At 42.5% G+C, this 23,926-nt stretch overlaps 1 protein-coding gene across 1 annotated transcript in view; it reads left to right on the forward strand.

Annotated features, from left to right (window-relative positions):
* LOC109955543 (teneurin-2-like) overlaps nucleotides 1-23,926 on the forward strand; it is a 245,147-nt gene that overhangs the window by 166,939 nt on the left and 54,282 nt on the right. The window contains 1 exon segment of the mRNA XM_020591803.1: nucleotides 17,096-17,302. Coding sequence (XP_020447459.1) covers nucleotides 17,096-17,302 — 207 coding nt within the window.

The raw sequence follows: 23,926 nt of genomic DNA on the forward strand, positions 1-23,926 counted from the left end.
ACTGTGGAGCTGGAGGTAAAAGAAACAGAAATTGAGAACAGCTATATGCACTCAGTGACCATATTGTAATTCCGAGAAAAGTACAGCTCACTGCCTTTCCTGATTATTCCCATCACTGTTCTGATTTCACCCCACCCTCTTTATCTCTCAGAGTTAATCAGCGCGGAGGGCCATAAGCCTGTCTGTCATTCTGTCCGTCCATCCGCCTGCCTGTTTTAGTGCAGTAACCCCAGATGGGAGGCATGACCGTGTGTGGCCAGACTGTCCTCTGCAGCTAATTGAAATGTTATGATGAGGCCAAGTCACGGATGTGACATGGATATGTGTGTGCCTCAGCTTATAGCCCTGTGTGTGTGTGTGTGTGTGTCAGGCTGATCCTGATGTTGGTCATCTGCCCATGTTGTGACTAACTCTAGCCTCATTCCACGCTGCTGAGCTCGAGCACTTAGTGGTACTCGCGCAACAGTCACCTTTATGAATAATTATCAGAAAGCCATTACGGTATGTCCATCCTGTGCTTCTTAATGTTTCTCTGCGGGAGTGTATTTTCATAGATGAATGTGTGTGCGTGTGACTCAGTGTTTGGCTGGCTTTGAGAATTTGTTTGCCCCCAGTGGGGGGTGTCAGAGAGAAATGACTTTGTTTAGAGTTCAAAAATAAGAAGAAAGAGTTAAGGATTATCCAAGCGAAGATGCGGCGGGTGTGTGGAGGGCTGAGGAACAAACTGTAGCTAAAACAATGATAATCAACTGCAAACTGACAAATTGTTCACCTACACCCAGAAACGTTCACACAGCCCTCTGTCTACCTCCCTGTATGGCGATTGTAAAAGTGAGTTTTCAATACCTTCAAAGGCTTGTAATGCAGCCAGCAATTTCATTTTGACAGACACACTTCCAAAGCTGCACGATTTTTCTGCAGCACAAAGGAAACTCACTGTAAATGGTCTTATACTTGTATAGCGCCTTTCTATGCTTTTACAGCACACTCAAAGCGCTTTCACATTATTCGGCCATTCACCCATTCGCACACCGGTGACATCACCGGGAGCAACTGGGGGTTCAGTATCTTGCTCAAGGACACCTCGACATGTTGACTGAGCAAGCCAGGAATCGAACCGCTAATCCTCCGGTTAGGAAACGACCCGCTCTACCTCCTGAGCCACTGTGTGTGCCCTCGTGTGTGTGTGCGTGTGCGCATGTGGACTCAGTAGTGATCAGACTCCCACAGTGCCGTCTCAGCCTTTAAGAACTGCAGGAGACTTGTAGAGGACAAAAAAACAGCATGAAAGGAGAGAGAAAAAAGGAAGAAGGAGAGGAAGGGCAGTGTTGGGTTCACTTTCCAACCGTGTGTTTGCATTACTTTGTGAAACTACACTCTCTGACAAGGTCTTTGGGGGATGATTATCGGAGCGCTGACACAAATCCGGCTGATTTAAAATTGCTATCCAATATGAGCAAACAGGTTTTGAATTTGAATCACTGCAGGTTAGGGACCAAGTTTGAGATAGTCACATAACGTTGTTTACACAAATCGATGTCAATCAAATTCAGCCATCAGATGGACAGTTTATTAACTGTGTGTCAACTCGCTCTGCTGTTTAGAAAACATTTAAATCACCGTTGACACGGGCAGATGTCCAAACGAACATACGCAGATGCTGATAATGTACGTTCAGATGTAGATGGGGGGCTAAAAAAACTACAAGTCATCCTGACGGTGCAGCTTTAACAGTGCGGAGTGCAGATGGTTTCACATGCTATATTCAAAGCCCATTAGAGGCATCACCACTAGTGTTCCTGCAGGTGGTTGATCCTCACGGCAGCCCATATGTCAGACTGATGGCCTGACACTGATTGTTTATGACATAGGGAGGCCACAAGGAGCCCCAGGGGCCTCTGAGAGCCACACAGACTCATTTTGGCCTGACATAACTTGCTCTGACCTCAGAGCAGGGGCAACGCCAACGGCAGGACGCGTCTCATTTGATCGAGCAGAGCAGGAGTTTAGAAAGACAGAGATTATGATTTACTACTGCGAACCTTTTATTGTACTTGTGCTGTGGTGGTAATCAACAGCTCATACTGACCAAACAGATCAGTACTTGAAAACAAACCACCCACCTTGGCCTTTAGAAAATAGTAGAGTCCTTTGCTGGAATTCACCTTTACTGTACATCGCCTGAGAAGTAATTCTTTTGCATTATTCTCCTGACTGCTCGATTATTTTGTTTTCACTACAAAATAATGCTGAAAACCTCTAGGTCAACTGCACCTTACTCACAGAACTGGCTGAAGACTAATATTTAAAGCTGCACTGCTAACATTTTTAATATGAGCAAGGGGGTAAATGACTAGGCATAATCTAAAAGAGCGAGCTCATGGTGATAAACTGACAGAGAATAACCAGCCAGTTCTGTAGTTTCCCTCAGCTCTACAAGGTGTTTAAAGCATTTTTCAGCTCATTGTTTTGATGCTACAGCCCACAACTTTAATGTTTCTTTCTGCTTCACTACTCAACCCTGATTTCTTCCACAAAAGCTCTGCTACCTGCTCAGCGCCAAATGGCTGACTTGTTGGCAATTAGCTGCTGAACACGAGTCTGCTGGATGTTTACACACTTAACCACTTTTGTACTTCAAAAGCATGTGCGATGTTCAGCCTTTTATGGCGTTCTGCTTCTAAGTGGACAAAAAAGCAAGCTACTGCTGCTTTAAAGTCGCATGTCCTAACTATAAGGGCAATGATACAAAAGGCCATTTGTCCAAAAAATGACACTGATAGTCTTTTATTTAAACACTTGAAATAACAAATGTTTGCATTTTTCTGACAGGAAACGTCTCATGGTCGTGCAAAGTGGGAGTGTTTTCTGTCCGAAGCAGAAGTATCACGGTGTTGTTAGCACTGTAGAGGAGGGCGGTGCGGATGGCGGATGGTGGATATAAAAAGTGTCTCACACACCACATTGCATCTGCTTCCCGTAGTCAACATTGGTTTATTTTAATCAGGTCCACAAAGTTTCCTTAACCTTAATAAATGGGTTTACACAAAGTCTTCTCCAAAGTGACCCCTCTGAGGTGCTGTGAGTAGAGGAGGGGAAATCCAAAGATGTAGATTATCTGTGATTGACGACGTCTGGAGGACAGAGTAGATTATTCCTCTCCAGATTTATGGTGTCTGAAGAAGAGCCTCATTTCTAATTTGGTGATTATGGCTGGAGGGAAGCAGGGTGTTCACACCTGTTTGTGTATGTGCATATTTTTCAGGACACAGTATCCTGAGACCGATGTGCCTTGTGTGTAATAAAGAAGTGGTATAATGAGATGCCTAACTTTCCCTCTTTGAATGATATTTTACATTAAAAATGTAAATTAAAAAGTCCCCTCTCACCACACCCCAGACTCCCCTTTCCTCATCACCATGTCCAAAACAATTTTCTGCATGGCTCCCTTGCGGTAGTGGAATAGAGTGTATGTTTGGGTGTGCTTGTATGTGTGTGTGTGTGTGTGTGTGTGTCCGTTCTCGTCTGGACCCTAACTGATTGTGATTGCATTTCCATCGGATTTTCTCCCAGCAAAGAGAGTAGGGCCCAGACAGAGAAATGGGATCAGAGAGGGAAACTCATCTCCGCTTCCCAGGCACAGTCCCTTCCAGAGTGTATGGTCATGCAGACACATACACACACAGACACTGTAAACGGTGGCCTCTATTACTTGGAGTATTAGCATCACTAATGAGGTGTGAGAAAAGGATGGAGATGGAGCAAGTGGAAGATGAGAAAAAGGAGGATCAGAGAAATAGATCAAGAAAAGAAAAGGAGTAACTATCAGTCTCATTGCAGGGGAATCAGTGAGAAATGTAGGGCTGGAGATGAAGGCTGTGAGAGAAACTTTGTTGGAAGAGGAAAGAGAGAGGGCTGCTAAGAGAGGACGAGGGAAGGAGTGCAAGTGAAAGGTGCAGAAGTGAGAAGTAGCTGTTTTCCCGTCTAAAACCATCTTCTATGTGGTCAGGTGTTGAGTATGTGGCTCTGTGTGTGTGTGTGCGCGCTAGTCATATGTGTGTATTATCACACTCTTGTAAGACACTTCTTATCACGTCTAGTAATCCAGGAGATTTTCATGATTCATGGAGAGGGATGAGAGGATATCCTGACTCACTAGGCTTTCACCCTTCCTACTCATATATACTGTGTATGTGCGTGTGTGTGTGCGTGTGTGCAGGATCAGACTGCTATTTCAGAGGAGCTGTGCCCACTGGACACCTGTTCTGATAACTCAACGTTGACAAGCTTATTGTTCCAAGTGCTGCCTACACTATAATTCCCTATACAGTCTGTAACGCACAAGTAATGAAACACCCCACAGTCTGTACTTGTATGTGAAGTTGTGTGACTTCTTTTTAGGGTAGGGTGGGGTGGTTGTTGTTGTTTTGTTTTGTTTTATTTTACCCCAGATAGCATCTTTGCTCCACATAAACCCATTGTTCTTGCCCCCAACTACCATTATCCTGTTGTAGGGGATAACTATTTCACAGCTTTACTACAAAACCCAGTGAAGCGCTTTTTATCAATCTCCTCGCTTTGTCTCATCTCCTCCATCCATCCATCCACTTTTTTTCATCCTTTATTCATCTGTTTTCCCCTCTCCATCTGGTGCTCCTCTAACTTTTTTGTTCTCCCTGAACCTCATTTGTGCAATCACTCTCTTCTTTTTATTCTTCCCCCTTCCTGCCCTCTTTCTTTTGTCTGTCATAACTGGATACAGCACAGTCATTTGCTGCTTTAGTCTATCGCTAGAAGCCCTCTTGCTGAGATAGATGCCTGCCTATGAAAGACATTTGTTTCCTTTACTGTCACTGTGCAATAATCAGCCACTCTAACGTAATCAACATATTGCCCTTGCGGTAAATACAGCTGAGCAAGTGGGTCCGTGCACATTTGTGTGGGCATGTGAGCTTGTATATGTGTGTGTGTGTGTGTGTCAATGAGCAGGGGGCGAGGGTGTGTTTTTGTATGCATGTGTACCTGCAGTTGTGTTGGTATGCATGTGTGAATTTGTTTTTTTTATTTTATTTGGCAGTGCACGTAAATGCAGATGCTCATGCATGTGTGTGCCATGTGACAGAGAGAGATGATTCTTGGTGAAAAAGCAGTTTGTTAGCGAATTAGAGTTAATTAGCCAACTTTCAGTTCCCAATGCTGTAATTGGGCCCATTTCTCTCTGTTTCCTCCAGCTGGCATCTCTCATCCACCACGGAAAAAGGAGGGGAGAGAGAGAGAGAGAGAGAGAGAGAGAGAGAGGAGGCCTGAGTTGGAGAAGAAGGGGGAAGAGAGGAGGGGAGATGGGGGGCATGGTGTGCATTACATGTCTGTAGGGGTCTGTGGAGTGCTAGCAAGCCTACCCCCTGGGGTTAAGAACCACTTGCACTGGGGATTGAGACAGTGAGAAATATTAACTGAGAGATAATGACGAAAGGAAGACTGATGGGAATGAAAATGCAAAAGAACATGCGAGATGAGGGTGGAGAGGAAGTGGAAAGGGGTGAAGAGGGGGAGGTAAAATGACAGAAATGTTGAAGGATGAGACAGGAGCCAGTGAAATCATAAGCCATTACAAATTGAGGGAGCGTGATACACCACAGAGCGGCGGCTTAGGGGGTGAACATACAGTAGAGCGGCTGTGTTCAAGTCCAGCTAGTCTAGAACTTTCTCGCACATTTTCCTCACTTTTTTCCAGTCCTTCATTTCATTGGTCCACCAGCCCAATAAACCCAGAAATGCCATGAAGATAACGTATAAAGAGAACGACACTGCGGGGTCTGGTGGAGAGATAACACAAGGCATAAAAAATGATGGCAGAGTGGTGGCAGAACAGGAGAGAGGCGAGGGAGTAGTGAAGTGAAGAAGGAGTGATGAAAGAGGGGAACAGGCCCTCTCTTGGTGCTGCAGCGTGATGATCAGTAGAGTCTAATGAAGGTGCAGATATCCCACAGGAGTCCTGCTCTCTCTTGACGACCACTGGGAATGGCAATTAATGCACAATGTACTGAAGGAAGATGCATATGCACACACTGGCAGGCACGCAGACACACAGACACATCATTTACATAAAATGTACCACAGCTCCACTTGCAATAGCCTGAATTCAAACACAGTTCAACTGTATATGGTGCATTCAGCCATACTACGCTTAGCATCAGATTGTATAATGTACAGTAAATGGGTACCCGAGAGCAGTATTATGCCCCATTATTCCATACCAGCACCAGATAGAACAGCGCACTGCTCAAGTGATTGCCTCCATTGTGCATGTAACCAACCAGAACTCTCAACAACATGGCCGTCATTCTTTCTTTGGATTCGCTGCACAAAGGAGCTTTGTTCCCTCTGCTCTGTTGCCCTATATTTCAAATATAAGCCCTATGTGTATATCACTGCAACTGAGTTTCCTTGCACGGGCTCTGAGCTCATTATCTTATTGATATTTTTATTCCAGTGAGTGTATTGACACGAGTAGAGATGTGAGATAAAGTTGGAGTGGAATGCAAAGCTTAGGTGGATGGGTCCCTGCACTGTGGATTAGCGGTATTGTGTGTGTGTGTGTATACTGTGGAATGAGTACTTTTAGAGCAGGTCACTGAGGGACCACACAGTTATGTAAAGATGAAAGGATAAACTGCTGAGACAGGAGAGTGGGGAGAAATGGACAGAGTAAGAGATAAAGAAGACTGTGTGTAAGTGTATCTTTACATAGGCATCTGTGCATGAATGAGTTGGGGAGGGAGATGTTACAAGTCAAACACAGAGAGTCTGCCGTCTTAAAGTTAAAAGCATCTGCCTCTATACCACTGAGGATGGGGATGGGGGGTGGGGGTTACAAAAATGATGGTTGGATGACATATCGTCCCTGGCATTTATGTAGCAGGAGGTGGAAAATGGGCCCTCCTCTGTGCCACCTCGACCTCATGTAGGCAAAGAGATTCAGGCAGAAACCTCTTTTTTTTCCGTTTGTCCACTTCTTTATCCATTGAAATTACCTTGACCTTTGCATATGTCGACTGAAATTGTTCTTTCCTCCTCATCTTTCATCCCGCTCTGTGCTGTAGCTACTTTCTCCCCTTTGAGAATGTTTTTTTTTTTGTTCCCTGTGAGACTGCATAAAAGACCAGACAAATTTTTTTTTCTTCTACAGTTTCAGCCCCTGCCATCCTTCGTCAGCAGCAAATGGCCACATGAAAGTAACAAGCCAAGGTTGTGCGTTCAGCAGTAGGTGCTTTTGTCCCAAAGTTCGGGTTTCCTGCTCTATAATTCCTCATCTTCAAAAGGAGATTGACTCCATTTAGTTACTTTTACCAAGTAGTTGGAGTTTATCACAAAGGACATAACAGGCCTTTTTAATTGGTAGTTCTTTTTTTGTTTTTGTTTTTTTACACGCACATACACGCACATGCACACGCTGATATTTTAGTGTCAGACAGCAGAGGTGCTATCAGTTGTAGTTAAGGAGGAGGGGTCTTAGTTACCTCTAGGTTAATGATCCTCATTAATATTCTCTAATATACCCCAGGTCATGCAGTAATTAAAAATCTCATTCAACACTCTCAGCTTAAACTGACTGACTTGGCTTCGTCCCACAAAGATTAGCATTTATTATTTGTCTCTGATGTCTGTAGTTCACAGCGGCTGAGACAGCGGTTGAACCTTCGACTGGGCTTTCTGTCTCCTCCAGTGCTTAGTAAAGTCTTTTGCCTCTGCTTGGCTGAGCACAACTGTTTATGAGCGGAATGGGTTTGCAGGTTGTGCCTTGGAGAGTTGCATCACGTTTGCAAGAGAGTGTTTGTGCAAAATGGGCACACAAACAAGCACTCTGAAGTACACACTCAGGCATACACCTAGATGCACCACTGTATGTGAAGTCCATTAGCATGGGGACTTCCATATTCCTCTGAGTCAGCTGATGTCAGCTGATGCAAGCTGTGCTAATTGTAAGGCTGCGTGAGGATTGCGTGTTCTTGCAGAAACAGATGGATAGGTAGGTAGGTAGGTAACACAAAACCTGCATCAAACTGCTCTTCTGTTGAAATTGGCCTCAGTGGCTTCGGCTCTATCGCACACATACACACATCCACTCAGCCAACCATGACTAAACCAGAAGCTACTTCAGAGGGCATGGACATGCATGGTATTCTCCAATCACTTCATTCCACTTTCCTCTACACACTCACAAACACAAGCACACCTTCATGAGGGGGGAGGCCCGGAGATAGTGGGCCAGATTTATGTGACATAACATGAAAGTGTGGAGCAAGTTTACGCTGCACCTTTCATTCTGTTTGAGCTCACAATCTGCATGTAATTAACATCTGATTTACTAAGGCAGCAGCTAATAATGCAATCAGTGATTAGGACCGCCTCCTAAGCACATTCTGCAATTGATGAAGAGAGCAAAAGGTGCAACTCGGTAGCAGGATTTGTGTGGGATTCAAAGAATGCCTTTTTTTAATAAAATCCCAAAATGTCAATTATATGTTTATTATTGAGGTCATAGTTAAAGGTGGTGTTGCACTGGACTGCATTATATTCTTCTTTTTGTCCTCCGCAGCTACATACATGTCAGCAACAGGCCACAGTACAGTCATTATCCACTGCTCTAAATACATTACCCCTCTATTGGCTGATCTCAGTGAAGAGGATACCAAGGACATGCATGCGCTTGCTAATTATCAAAAGAGACTATGCTGACTTGGCCTCACAAGCTCTTTGTCATGCACACACGTGCTTCACATAATGTGATGTCACACAAAAAAGACTTTACTGAAATTGAGTTTATTCATAAGATTACAATACAACACAATATCTGACTGCACAAGGTCACAAACCGGCAGATCCGTGCACTGAACAAATTCGGATTGCTTAGCATCTTCCCGCTCTCGCAGGGCTCTTCTTCCCTCATTTCTTTTCTCTCCAAAATCTTTTTCTTCTCTTTATTTTTTTTTCTCTTTGTTTTTCAGCTGTTTTCTGTTCTTTTTGTGCTTTTTACAAAGCTAGATTGTCATAGCAACCACAGCAATTGCTGGCTGGTTCACTGGAGCCCTGCTAGGTTCAATAGGTATTTGTGTAAGAAACTGTGCATGTGTGAATATGAGCGTGTGTCCATTTACAGTATGCTGTTACATGTGTATTTCTATATGCTCATGTCTGCATGTGGTTTTTATGACACTGTGTGTGAGTAATTTTTGATGCATTAGATTCTTCGTGACTGCCATCGAGTGACTAATGGTTTTTGCATGAGGCCTGTCTTCCAAAATTTCCTAAACTGAGGGCAAACTTAAAATGCAAATGCAGTTTACTGCAAGTGAAAATAAGGGTATTTTTTCATCTGCCATAAAATGATTGTGTTCTGGGGGCATTTTTATAACTAGGCAGGAAATGTAGGGGGTTATGAATGGGTGTAAACGTTTAATTTAATTTTCAATAAGTCACATATAAATGTTAAATTATGAAAATGTTTTGAAGAGTGAATAAAGTTTTTTTTTCTGGCAAGCTTCTTTCTTCCCTAATCCTTACCTTCATCTTTATTAGAACAATTTGGTTGTCTCATCTTGAGCCTTTAATAAATATTAATTATAGCTTTAATTAAACCTGGTTCTTAACTTAATTCTATCTGCAACTCACCTTTTTACATGATAGGCAGGCCGAAAATGTAGTAGGCAAGTGCTGCTGAAGGATTATAAGGACCTCTCATAGTCTATGTCCACAACATATTATCTAAAGTTCATAATTTGTGCTCATGTCACTAAACTTCCTGCAGTGCAATCTTCCACAGCACAGCAGACTGCACCGCAACACCTGAAAGCCTTCTGCAGTCGAGATAACAAATACACAGATATTGGTCTTCTAGATACAATATAAATCCAAGACGGTTTTTCAAAGCTGCAAGCATGTTGTTTTTTAGCATCTTTACTTCAGTAAGTGCCAAAACCAAGTGCCATCTCCAGTCATCAAAGAGCCTGTCCATATGTCACTCTCAACCCTTCTCTCACGTGAGAAAATGTGGAAACAGCCTTGCTGGTATCACAAAATCTGCTTCCAACTATGGAAAATAGTTGGATTTAATACAGCAAAATGCTTTTTCTTTGCACTTAAATTTATTAAAAGATTGTTTGGCATCATGCAGTTGCTGTCACTGTATTTAATAACTGGGAAAATGCATTTGAAAAAAAATTGGGCAGCATGTTTTAAGCTTGAGAATGTGGCAAGAAATGACTTCATTTTGTATGCTTTTTGTTACTGCATTATTATATTGTATGCCACTTATATATTATTATTATAATTTATATTATATTATGGGGGTTTTTTTGCCCTGAAGTTTTAAAATAGCTTTTATTCTGCAGCATACTGAGAATGGCAACAGCAAAATGCTTATGTATTCTTACAGGTTTTTCAAGTTAGTTATTATGAACACACACACAAATATTTGCCCCTTTTCAATCAGATCCATTCCTTTCAGCCATTACATAGCATGTTCAGAGGAAGACTGAGACAATGGGTGGCTGTCCGTCTGCACCTGGGGTTGAGGGTTTGTGTGGATGTGTATTTTCAGGCGCACAAGCTCCTTTATAGGCGCGTGCACCTATGACTAAGTGTGCATGTTTAGGCATCCATGTGTGTGTCTGCATTTATGGGGGAGGAGGAGACTATTTATTTTGATTGTTTTCAATGAGGGTTCAATGCATGGAATCCATAACAATACCATCAATCTACAGCAGCGGCAACAACAACATGGATGTAATTTATATGGTAATGCAGCCTCCGTGGTTGCCCCAAGTTACACAGTGGACATCTCAAACAGTGGACAGCATGGGTATGCTTTAGCATCCTAATGCTCTGTAGAGCAACACACACACACACACACACACACACATAGCTACACACATTTGCACTTCACAGCAACAGAGACAGGTTTCAATTTGCAGAAGCACATAGGTGCTGGGCTGCAGCTGTGCATCTGGGTCAAAAAGCTGAGTGCATTGCACCATGTCATCTTGTTTTGGTCTTCCTCTTTGCTCTTCTCAAAATAAAAATAAAAATAAAAAAACATTCTTTTGAATGAGAAGAGGAGAGAGAAACCAACTGAACCAGATGTTTTGTTGCCATAGGTTTCTTTCCCTGCAGCACCCTCCACTGTCTTACACTGTGTGTCTTAGTGGCCTGGTCAGTGGAGTTTTGATGTTTGACTCTGTCTCATTGTGTTATTTTGTAGAATAGTCATATCCTTGTGGAAGTTGTAGATGAAGATTAGATGAAACTACAAACTCTCCTCTCTTTGCCTTTTTTTTTCAAAAACCTGTTCATATGAATTTTGTCTCTATTATCCCTTTACAACACTGTGATATATGAAAGTCGGAGGATATTGTTAGGAGGTGACTAATCGTCAGAACCTGTTACTTCTGAATGGCCTCGTAGTCACTAACCATCTTCAGTTGAGGTGGAGTTTGATTTGTGATTGAAAAGATGGAACAATGCGTTTTGAGGTTTCATCCTGTCATTTCTCTGTGTGTTTCCTTTACCAAATAATGTGGTTTCAGGGAGTTCCATTTTGATGCACATCCTGTTGAGCGGGCTGTAATATACCAAGTTTCATAAGTAAATCATCTGAAGGCTCATTATTATAAGGCTTATTTTAAAAGAAAAGGTTTGGGGAATGTATTTGTGAAAATCGGATTTAAAAAAATCAGTAATCTACATTTGGGCCAAAGGTTGGAAATATAAATAAATAAATAACACTTAGTTTCACAGTTAGCTTTTTTCTTCTTTTTATTATACAAAGCATATTTGAGCTACATAGACAGTTGAAAGTAATAAATAAGTCACTGAAATCATTTTTGGAAACTGGTAAGAATTAAAAAGTACTTATAAATGGTCATCTTAATAATAAACAATTGGGATAATTGACTTCAAGAAATTGAAAAAGCAGTAGCTAAAACCTATGGCTGAATGGTTAAAATAGTTGGTTAAAAGTTATGAATAATCGGTGTAAAACTCCAGCTCGTGTCCCATTGAGTGATAATAGTACAAATGTAAACCCGAATGTCACAGCCCGAAATGATATTCAGGTTAAAATCAGAAAAGTAAGAGTGTAAATGCTTCGAATCATGAGTTTAACTGCAGTTAATAATCCTGGAATACATAGAATTAAATCAAGAAACACAGTAATGAGGAATTATTTTACCCCCAGCTGGAAGGCATCTTCAGCCTCAGCTGTAGGTTGTTTATTTTTGTGTGTGTGTGTGTGTGTGTGTGTGTGTGTGTGTGTGTGTGTGTGTGTGTGTGTGTGATATTTTGTGTGTGTGTGTGTAAGATCTGCCTGTTCAGTAAGAGGGCCCCTGTAGTTGTGGAGCGATGGCGTGATGCAGGAGAGATGAAAGTGAGGAAGTGAGAGTGAGCAGTGTAGCGCTCTAGGCCAGAGAAGAACCCAGACACTCTGTAACACATCAAATAACGATCCAGTGATACAATCATCTCTTTTGGCTGTGAAAGCCCAACTTTATTAATTAAAACACATCTACTGAATCATCCTCTCATCTCTCCATTCCCGCTTTACTCGTTTTACCGCTCATGTTCTCCGGTAGCACAGATTACGAGGGGAGGAAGCATTCAAAGTATGAAGCACATGAACTCAGACCATTCCTGGAAAGGCTGCGGCATTCATTTGTTGCTCGCACATACAGACAACAACAGGTGTGCATCTTGCCATCTTACCACAGTTTAGCTCAATGTGAAATGTTAAAAAGGAGTGAATAAGAGGAAAGAAGAGGCGAGGATTTGAGAGAAAGGGTGGGGGAGGGGGGACAGGAAGAGATGGAGGAGACTGACAGTACTGTATAGATAAATAGAGAAAAGGGCCCATTGTGTCAGCAGCTGTCATCACTAAATAGCCCTCAGATCACTGTCAGACATTACCACACATATACACACACACGTATGTGCATACTTACACACACACACCCACTGAGTGACAGCTCCCCCTCAGTCCAACATCTGTGCTGACAGCAGCCATGGTAATGAGTCTCTGCATGTGCCAGCATGGGTGTGTCGCTTCTTTTGCCTCCCTCTTCCCCTCCTACCACCCATTCAATCATTTCACGTCTGCCTTATCTTGTTGTTACCCCTCTCTACGTTATGTTCCATCATTTCAATAGAAGCTCATGCTGATTGACTTAGCGGCACAAGTCACGTGAGTAGCAATTAAATAAGAACAACATCAAGTGTAAAGTTGTGAGGTAGATGGGGTTTTTTTTTCCTGGACTTGCCATCCAGGTGCCCTATATTTCACATAGAGGTGTGGAGGGAGAGAGAGCGATGAAAGAAGGGAGAGATGAGGAGATGATGAATGACTCTCGTTAGAGGGGTAATTTGTCTCTCCTTGTCTGACTGGGCTCCAGCTGTCGCTCCATCCCTCGCTCCACTCCACTCTCCTCAGCCTACCACTCCTCACCTCAGCCAGATGGGTGGACGGATGGACGGAGCAAGGCAGGAAGGGGAGGGTGTGAGTGTGTGTGTGTGTGTGTTATACAGAAATAGAGACAAGGACGAGGAGAAGAGAAGAAAAGTAATTGAGCACTCAACAAGCAGAGTTGTGTCGGATGCGTAAAGCCATCGCACAGTAAAGAACGGCTTCATGAGGAAACAATATACAAAACTCCTATTGAGATGAGTCAGTGGAGACGTACAGTAACACAGCAACAGCTCGAACACTTGTATGACTCATAAGCAAGTCAGAGCCTGGTGCTCACACAGCAAACTAATGATGATCGTGTTTCTTTTTACATTGTAATGTAATCACCCAGGGACTCCGCTAATGCCTTTAATACAGTGCTACACTCCTCGGATGCCTAGTCCCCCAATGATACACTTATTTTCACACTAATCAACACTTGTGAGAGAAGTGTAGATTCAGAGAGTGAGAGAGAGGCGCAGAGAGATGGACTGAGAGATGTATGCAGATGGCCGGGGAGGCGGCTGAAGGATGACAACGAGCAAATCGTCAAGAGAAGCACGTGAGCTCATTGCCAAGTCTTTGTGCTAATAACACAAAGCAATTTCAACTGACCTTTCTAGAAATGTAGCGGGCAGAAAAGACTGAGTTAAAGATGCCCCTCAGCATAATTGCTAAGGAGATTAAAGTTCCCTTAATTGCTTTTGGCCAACTAAAGCAATTTTTCCATTTTTGTAATTAAAGTGATTTAAAATATTAATAACTACACTGGCATACACATAACCTTATGCGTGCGAGCTTGCGCACACATAGTTGTGCACAGACGCGATAAAAATGTGCAATCAAATGATCTCTGCCTCACACACACACACACACACACACACACACACTTCTCATTGCCTGTTGTCACCAATAGCCTCGTTAAAAGTCTTAAATATGCAAATATCAAGATCTGTTCTCGCCGTCAGTTGGGGTGAGTGATTGATTCATTTAGATCAATGGCATTTTTGTCCTATAGCTCTCTCTTCACCTCTTCATCCTCCATCTCCACCTTCCTATCTCTCTCTCTCTCTCTCTCTCTCTCTCTCTCTCTCTCTCTATTGCCCTGGCTCCCCCCTGTGATCTTGTTGTCTCCATCCATCTCTCAGTGTCCCTCCCCGCCCCTCTTCTTTTCCGCCCTGTCGGCCACAGCGTTGGTTTTGCCATTGTTTATCCATTTTTCTGTGTTTACTCTGATGAGATTGACCAGACACATATACAGGAACACACATACCTAAACAGAAGACGAGGCCGGCATCTCTCTGGGGTGTAGTTAACGTGGGGCTGTGGATCGATCCTAGCTCTGGTTTCCATGACGCAAAGCTCTAAGCTGGAGCAGTTTGGACAGCAGGGCAGAGGCATCACTCTGCCTCAATTTCTATCAAATATATCTCTATAAAGTCCTATGCCTGGACTCCAGTGTGCATTTTCCCTGATTAATGAGCTTCTTTTTGAGACAGAAAACATGCAGTCAACAGCTATGTCCAACCACTTTGTGTGTGTGTTTTTTTAAAGTGATACTTACATTGATCGTCTCCCAAACCTCGCCCAGGTACTGTTTCCCTGATGCAAGCAATATTGCACCATCGCCTAAAAAAAGTCTCCCATCTAGCAGGGCCTTTACACATTTAGATTTGTATCAATACTCTGCAATGGGAAGGTGAAAGCTGTCAAATTACAATTACACCACATTTGTACTCTGAAGAACTTATCAGTAAGAAAAGGAGGAAGAAAACCACATATAGTATAGTATGATGATGAATGCTCAGCTTATCGTTTTCTCCAAGGTCTCATGACTTTTTTCTCACTTCCTCTGTTCCTGCCTGTTTTTGTTCGGTGTGAAAAGAAGAAGACAAGGCTGGGCACTGAAGTTGGGTGAAGTTTGTAAAGCTAGGGACAAATTCTAACTTTGGAAGGTGAAGAACAAGATGTGACTGGGAAATATTTTTTAAAAAAAGCTTTATTTGTAAAGCAGTTGAAAGAAAACATCGCTGGTGCCTGGGGCTGTCATTCTGAATGTGGAGTCAGGAGAAAACAAGAGATTATCAGCATGTCAACGCATCTTTGGTCGACTCTCTAATTAGTAGATGTAATAACCTGAGTCCTTCAGTGGATTGACTGGACTCATTGGCCTCATTCTTACCATATTGTTGATTGATTGAGCTGCAAATATGGAAGACAATTATTCTATATTTTGAGCCATCTCTAAATAGAAATTATTAGATTTGTCTTTGTCCTTGATTCCAAACCTTTGGAGAGTCGAGTGAATTCTCTGTACCCCTTCCTTGTCTCTCTGGTGTATGGGACAGCCTGATTGTGTCCATGTGTCCCATGGCTCGGACTATTTAAAGACTTGGCTGTTAACTTTCTTTTGTCTTACCCATGTAGAGGACAGCTGTACAATGGATGTAGGTTCACATGAAAGTTTGATCCCTCCATTTGATTTAAAGTAGCACTGTGTGCTATTTAAAAGATGAAGTGGCACCTTCTTGGTCTTCCAAATAAAAAGGTGAATAAGCAATAAAATGCACCATTGCTCACTTCAGTACTTTCAAGAGTTTTGCATTCACAGCTGTTTGGTCTGGTGAGACCAGTATGTTATGGTGGCCAGTGTAAACTTGACACATTCATTGACTTTTTCACACTTTTCTACTTCTGCTATGGTTAGGGTAGATTTTAGCATTTAGCATTTATCTTGTCAGCAAAAGTTACACAGGCTCAATTTAATCTATGTTTACAGTGGTAGTGATTGTCCTGCATCTCTCCTGAGCACTGCAAATAATTTGATATTGTTGGGTCAAGGAAGAAGCAAAAAAGTTAGATTTCTTTATCACACATGAATGTATTTAATAGATATGTGCTTTCTGTGTGAATCTGTCTCTGTTCCAGTCTCGGCAAGCTTTTGTGCTTATATCCAGGTTGCTTTACATTGCTCTGGCCAGGACTGTTCCAAGATGATTACTTATGAATTAATTAAAGTAGTTATCTTTGTTGAGTTCTTCCTGCAGCAAGAATTCTTTTTAAGTTCACCCAAGTTACAAAAAACCCCTACACATTTTCTCACTCATATCAAACCATGCAGATGATTTTTGTTCTAATTTGTTTTACATCACCAGTCTAAGATTTGTGCAGCACCAAGTTTTTAATCACAGCCATGAAAAAAATGTCTCATTTCCTCTGGATACTCCGCACAACTTGCTGTCAACAGTTTTCAAAGGAAGATTTCCTTTAATCAAAAGTAATTCCAATTAAAATTGTTGATAGTTAAGTTCCATTCATTTTTATTCATAACAGTTATCTTAACACTGGACATTTAAAACCAAATCGAATCAGCATGCGTACAGCTTCCAGAGGTGACGTGGAAATATGGTTTTTGTACTTTGGTTAAACTGATCCTTAAGGGGTTCTGGATTTTATTCATAACAGTTATCCAGATATCAGTTAGTCTGCCTCTTGGAACAGGACCTGTATCACTGTCAGTCATTGCCATCTGTTGTGTCTAACGCCCACTCCTCCCTCTCTCTCTCTTTCTCTCTCTCTCTCTCTCCCTTCATCCTCCAGGTCGCCCACTCCCTCCAACCTCTTCCTCCTCCCTGCTCCCTCCATCCCTTCCGTCCTCTTCGTCTGCCCCCCACCACCCCTCTCCTGGCCCTTCTCCACCAATCAGGGAATGCCAGATGCCCCTGCTGGAGAAAAACTCTACCCACTCTCACCTGGAGCCCCACCCAGATGACTCGTACCTGCTCCGGGCCCAGCCCTCCTCTACGGGTAAGAGAGCACTCGATTCATCCACCTTTTTGTCCTTTCATTGTTTTGTTTTACATCAGTTTTACATCATTGCCTGATCATATGTCCATTTCCTGATCTGAGTTTGTCTTTGCTCATCAAAATGCATAGCGATCCTTTGCTTTAATTTAGTGTCACATCTTGTTCTTTTGGCCATTGGTTTCTGCCTTTTTGCATTCCTCCGAAGTCAGCATTTGTTTGCAGGACCAGGAATCAGACCAAAGGGACTGCAAAAATTATTGCTTGCATCGTAAAAATAGTAAGATTTTAAAATATATACTTAGTGATTTAACTTAGGTATTGACTGAAATCATGATCAGTTATGATAAGGTGAGTTTATTTCTATAGCACATTTTCATAATTAATTTAAAGTGCTTAACACAATGCACACACATACAGTAGATAAAACATTCAAATATTAAAGGGGGGGGGTGAATGAAATGAATAATTTTATTGTCATCATTCATTTACAAATCCATTTATATATTTTAACAGTAAAAGAAATTCCAGTGTGGCTGTTGTTGCATGTAAGGATGCTGTAAATTCCATTGTTCTTTGAAGAAGAAGAATCGAGAAATACCGCAACATAAAAGAAAACACTCTGCTTTGTGGCTCACATAACAAAAAGCAAATTTTAAGCAGACAACTGTTGATTTGTTAATGGATTACTTTATAAATGCAGCCCTCCCACCTTTACCAGTTATTACCAGAAAACAATGATGCAAGTGAAAGCAACCCCAGTGCTCTGCAGAATGCAGATTGGCTGCCAGTGAGTAGGTGTGTTTGTACTTATTTTCCATATGACATTAATAATCCACCAGAAAGTGAAAGGTAAGGGGGTGATGAATTTTAAGTGCCGGCAGGAGGATCACTGTAGCAAAGACAAACTAGTTAGTTTCCCTGGCTCTGAGCTTTCTCTTTCATCACCGGACCCTCTCTCGGTGGCTGTTAGAGGCCCTGTGTGCTTATATCAGCACCTTGCAACTATTTTTCTCCCCCATTTGCGCACAGACACACACATAAATGCACATGCACATCTGCAGTGATGAGTTTATTCATCAGCATACACATTTATTCTCAACAATTAGCTTCTGTGGGCCAACTCACTCTGCCTCCCTTTTCCGCCTTTCCCGTTGCTCCATTCCTCTGTGCATCTGCACTTGTAATCAGCAGATATATTTAGCAGAGGCCTGATGGGAGGGAGAGGGGTGGGAAGAGAAGTCCTAATGTGATTTTTGGTGGAATACAATCTATTGTTAATGGCGTTAGGCTCTCCTTTGATCCAGTATAAATCTTCATTAGGGAAGGCCCGGGTCCCAGGTTCAAGAGCAACGTGATTAGGAGGCTTTTAAAATGACGTTACATCAGCCTTCTAATTGGTTTACTGTTTGCTGGGGCAACATCAATCATTAGCCCAGTAACCGCACAGCAAATAAATTCACTCTGCCACTGACACCCTAATGGCAGACACTGGCAAAGAGGTAGAGTGAGGCTCGCGGGCACACTCTCTCTTTCTCTCGTTCTTGTTCGCAAACACCCACACTGTTTGTTCTGGGGCTTCTTTCCGTCTCTGCTGAGCATCTACACACAGAAACGGCAAGCAAGAGAGACAGAAGAGAAAAAAATGACAGAGAAGCAGGAACAAGAGACGCAAAGAGCCAAATGGGAGCACAGATAGAGAAAGCCAAACTTTGACTTTTGAAGTTGTTTAATGAGACATCTTGCATAAGAAAAAAAAACAAGGAGGAAAAAAAAAAGGCATTCAAAATGCACCAGTAAAAATAGGAAGAGAAAGCATCTGAAAGGGAGATACAGACTGAGAGACATAGGGTGTCAAAGAGGCGGAAAAAAGAGGGCTGATGAGAGCTTAGAGGGTGGAAGAGAGGCATTTGGATGGAGGGAGAAAAACATTGAGATGAAATTGCAAATTGCCACATTTCCCAGCCAGGACCGCTGATCTAATGGCTGCAGAGAGAGTTCTTGGCTTTGGGTGTCCATTAAAATCGACCTAAATGAGTTTAGAGTGGCACTGTGGCATTGCATAAACACACCCTGGCATGTTGGAATTCACAGCAATGGCTGCAAGGAAATAAAACACCTATAACCGGCCACTATTTATGACTGTGGGCACACGCGTTTGTCTCAGTGTGTGTGTTTTGTGTGGTCCTGTGTAGAGAGTGGACGTTGGGCAGGAAATGAGCCTTACCAAGCCAGGCAGAAACTGACCACACCGAGATAATCCTCAGGAAGCTGCGTGCTGTTTGTACGTGTGTGTGTTTGTGTGCATGTGTGTTCCTGTAAAGTGGTCCTCCATTACCTAAGCTAACAGGTGGACAGATATGACTTGTGTTCCTAGTGAAACATGACAGGTGAACGGGAACGGAACGTTGTTGCTGAGGATTGGCTGGGAATTGGGCCTGCAAATGTTTATATGGGAATACTGTCTGGCTCGGAGCACCTGTCTGGGAACGCTCTCCCGGAACGCCGGTAGAGCTGAGACAGCCAAACAGAGCATAGCAGATCGCTCCTGGAAAGAGCTAGAGCTAGTGCTGTCTCTGTCCATTCATTATGCATGCGGAATGCTAATCTATTTTTAGCCTGAGCCCCTTCTAAAGTGGCTAGCTCTCTGCTGCCAGGGAAGCCACCTCAAGTCACTGCTGAAGCAATGAATGTTTAATGACTTTGTTGAAACAAATCTACAGAAACAAAGGCACAACAAAGGCGCATTCCCTCCTTTTGCACTAATGTTGTGCTTCCTAATGGTGCTTACGTAAGGGTGACATTTGCGTAACAGTGGGATGATTTTGTGTCTGCATGTGTATGCGTGCGTGTGGGTGAAATGCACACATGCATTTCTGCTCATGGAGACGGTTTGTGTTTGGCTGAATTTGATGACTCTTCTCTAGCAGATTATTGCCTCCTTATTAGACAGAGATGACTAGCCAAGGCAGAGGCGGTGTGTGTGTGTGTGTGTGTGTGTGTGTGTGATGTGTAAATGTATGTCTTTAACTTATTCATTGTACATAAACCTGTGTGTGTTTGTGAGTGTGCTTGTGTAATAAAGGCCATTTTGTCAGCATGTGTGTGTTTGTATGTGCGACTTGGTCTCACCTCAAGCTCTCCTTCCACTGTGCTCTGTCTCCGTGCTCCAAGACAAATGAGGAGCATGTGACATTCTCAGACAGAGGACATACAAAGCAGGTGGCACATGGGAACATACCACCTGAAAACACAGGAAGCATAGCAATTAGCTCACAGAGAAGGTGCATGAAAAATAGCGAAGGGTGGCATGGAGTTGTTTTTTTTTAACAAAGGATAGAACAGTGGAGACGTGCCATGAAATAAAGAGATGGAGGGAGGGAGAACGACAGAGCGAAGGGGTGTGGGAGCTGAGCGCTGCAATGATTCCTTTTAACTGCTGAATGGGCATTTCTGTCCTGCACACACATACACACACTCATAGATGCATATCCTGCCCTGTGACTTTTCTCTGTTAACCACAGAAAATGTCAATAAATAGTTTGCCCATCCAGGGCTGCAAAACAAACTGCCTTGGTTGGTTCCTGCTGCCAATTTGTATACCCCCCCCCCAAAAAAAAACCACACACACACACACACACACACACACACACACTGTGAGATTAATACGGTGTGGCGAGCCCCCGCCTTTCACTGATGTGTATGCACAGTGTGCTTTACAGGGGGCGGCAGGTTAGCAGACAGGCTAATGCTCCGCTGAATGACTTTCCTTTTGAATTGGCAAGCATAATGAACTTCCAGGGATTAGCCTGAGCCAAACCCACCAGCTTACAGCTATTGTCCCCCCTCTCCAGTCACAGGGGACCTTGGACAGGATAAACTGGGTCAGGCTTCAGCAGGGAGTCAGAAGGGCTCTGGGCTTCTCCACAAAAGGCATCTGTGAAAACAAAACAGAGCTGTTGAGAAAATCTTTTCATGATCGCTGTTTATGCGCACTGATGAATGAAAAAGAAATAATATGTGATCTGCTTGGCTGCTCTCTAATTGCTCTATTTCCTCACCACATGTTTTGTCTTTTATCAGACTGGGTTCCTGGTAAAATGGTTGTTCCTATTAGCCCACCTGCGGGTTGTACTTTAGCAACCAGACAGTTCATCTGACTAAGTCCCCTATCTTAATTTATTGGACCCATTTACCTCCAGCCTACTTGTTACTGTGCTCTGCCTTTGTTCACATTTGTGTTTCTGTGGCCACAACCGTTTTTCTCCAGTAGTTCTGTGTGTTTATTAAAAAAAATGGCCTTGTACCTCAACCTTGCTACTCATTTCAATGAGGTTGTGTTTTCACTCGTGAGCTCTAAGAAATCCTTTTATGGATTTGAAGTACATGACAGTAAATTTCTTTGACGTCACTCTCCTGTGCTGTTTCAGAAAAAAGAAAGCAATTTCTCTCTGGTCATAAATATTTTGCTACATGTCTACAGAGACATGAAAGTGATTTGCTAAACCAGTTATTTGTGCAGGTACGTTTTCTACAATGACAAGACTAAGAATTAGTAATGAGTTATTTTTGTAATTTATTCTGCAAATATTGATTCAGTGAAGACATTTTCTATCAATTCACTTCAGTTTACCTGACAGTACATGACAATTCTGGCAGTGCCAGAAGCTTATAAAGAGAGTAAAAGCATAGAATAACAGGCAGTACTTTGCTCAGCATTTACATTTTTCTGACATTAGCTGGTGACATGTAATAGGATTTGTTACTAGATGATAGATAATAGGGTTTCCATCTTTTCCTTTGAAGGGAAATGTTAAAATCTTTATTACAAAATGTAGCAGATGTGAGTCTCTGCCAGGCTCAGTCCCAGTTTAACAGTGTAGTGTGTGGATTGTTCTCTCCCCAGTGGTGCAAGGTGCATATGTGTACACACACAGACATACACGGAAAGACAGAAATACCCACAAACTTGCAGATATTTACATACACTCAGATAACAGCAGCTCATGGTGAAACAAAAAAAAAAGATACATGTATTCTAATTCCACACCAGGTGTGCCATTTATTATTTATCTAAATTTCAATGAATGTTGCATATTTTTGGAATGAAAGCGAACAAAGGCATTTTTGTACACAGATTTAAACAGGGGTGACAGAGGAGTAGAGCGTGAGCACAGGAGCGCCTGTCACCCAGACTGTGTTGGTGCCTGCACACCAAGCTTATTTTTCCCCAGTATATGGCTCTGTTGTGTGCATCGTTGCTATGCTAAGTTAGATAAAGACATTTATGCAGCCTGTGTGTAGTAGGAGCTATTTCACATTTGACATTGCAGGGACAAGAAATTCAAGTCAATTTATAAAGTGCTTTTAACAAACAAGGTGTATCATAAAGCGCTTTACATCACAGCAAAGGAAACAAACAAAATGCAAAGAAAAGTGAGTGAGACAAGAATGAAAAAATCCTCAAAAATAGATGATGAGGAAAGTGCAAGAAATAAACCTCTCAGCATACTATAATAATAATTTACGCCCTGCATGTATGATGCAAGAATTTGGCTTTTCCTGCAGGTGTTTAACTGCATGTATATTTGCATATGTAGGAGTTTGCATGCATGTGTGTGTATCTGCTTCTCCCAAGAGCATCTTTGCACTCGTAAACAGATGTTTTGTGATGCTCCTGTGCAGCAGAGGTCAGGCCCCTTTATCTTCCTCTCATCTCTTTCCCCCTTGTCTCTTCTTTCACATGCATCTGTTCTTCACGGCCATGTGGATGAAACCTGCGTCCCAGTGGCAGTGCAGAGGAATCAGGTCACCTTACAAACTGGTTGCCATTACAGCTGAAGTTGCAAGAGAGCTCCCTGCCTCCTATGTGCTCTAAACACACGTCTAGGAGCAAGGAAAAGAGGAAGAGGGAAAGTTAGTTAGCATACAAGGAAGCATAGGGCTATAAATATAGTTTATCCCTGGATTTATTTGCATGAGGTTGCCGCAATGCGCAGCTATGCTTTTATGTTTGCATGTGTGTAAAGCTGGTTTCATTTATGCCTCTTAGGAATCTCGACTAGCAAGTATCAAAGCAGAAAAGTGGACAGAAGAGTGCAACACATCCACTCATCTCTCTTCCTTTGACATACTGTCGAGTGATGACAAATAGAGGAGGGCAAGTGTGATTGCCCAGCTCGACAAAGCAGTTGCTTTTGTTGTTTTCACCCCACACGTGTGTGCATACATGCGCTTGCTCCATCCTTTGATCAATATGAGGAAGACACCTCATAAACAAACACAATCATTATACCATATTTCACTCTTAGATGTGTAAAATTATGATGAAAGTGTGATGTGTAGTACTGATGAAAGAAACTGTGTTACAAAGCCACAATTCAGAGCCAAATGTAACAGTCATGATTTTGTGTATTTTGTATTAATATCAACATTTCAATTCAGACATCATTAGGGTAAAGGTCCGGACAGGTTTTTCATGACACATGCCCCTGTTTTTATTAAATGCATTGTTTTTAACTTCTTTATGATCAGCAGTGCTTTAAGTACATGCACCTGTCTGAGTGTGTGCAACAGAACTACAATATGCTAATGCACAAGAAGTGATGCAACTGTGTCAGACCCTCC

This window comes from Monopterus albus, unplaced genomic scaffold, assembly GCF_001952655.1.
Source record: "Monopterus albus unplaced genomic scaffold, M_albus_1.0 scaffold2.1, whole genome shotgun sequence".
Classification (NCBI taxonomy): Eukaryota; Metazoa; Chordata; class Actinopteri; order Synbranchiformes; family Synbranchidae; genus Monopterus; species Monopterus albus.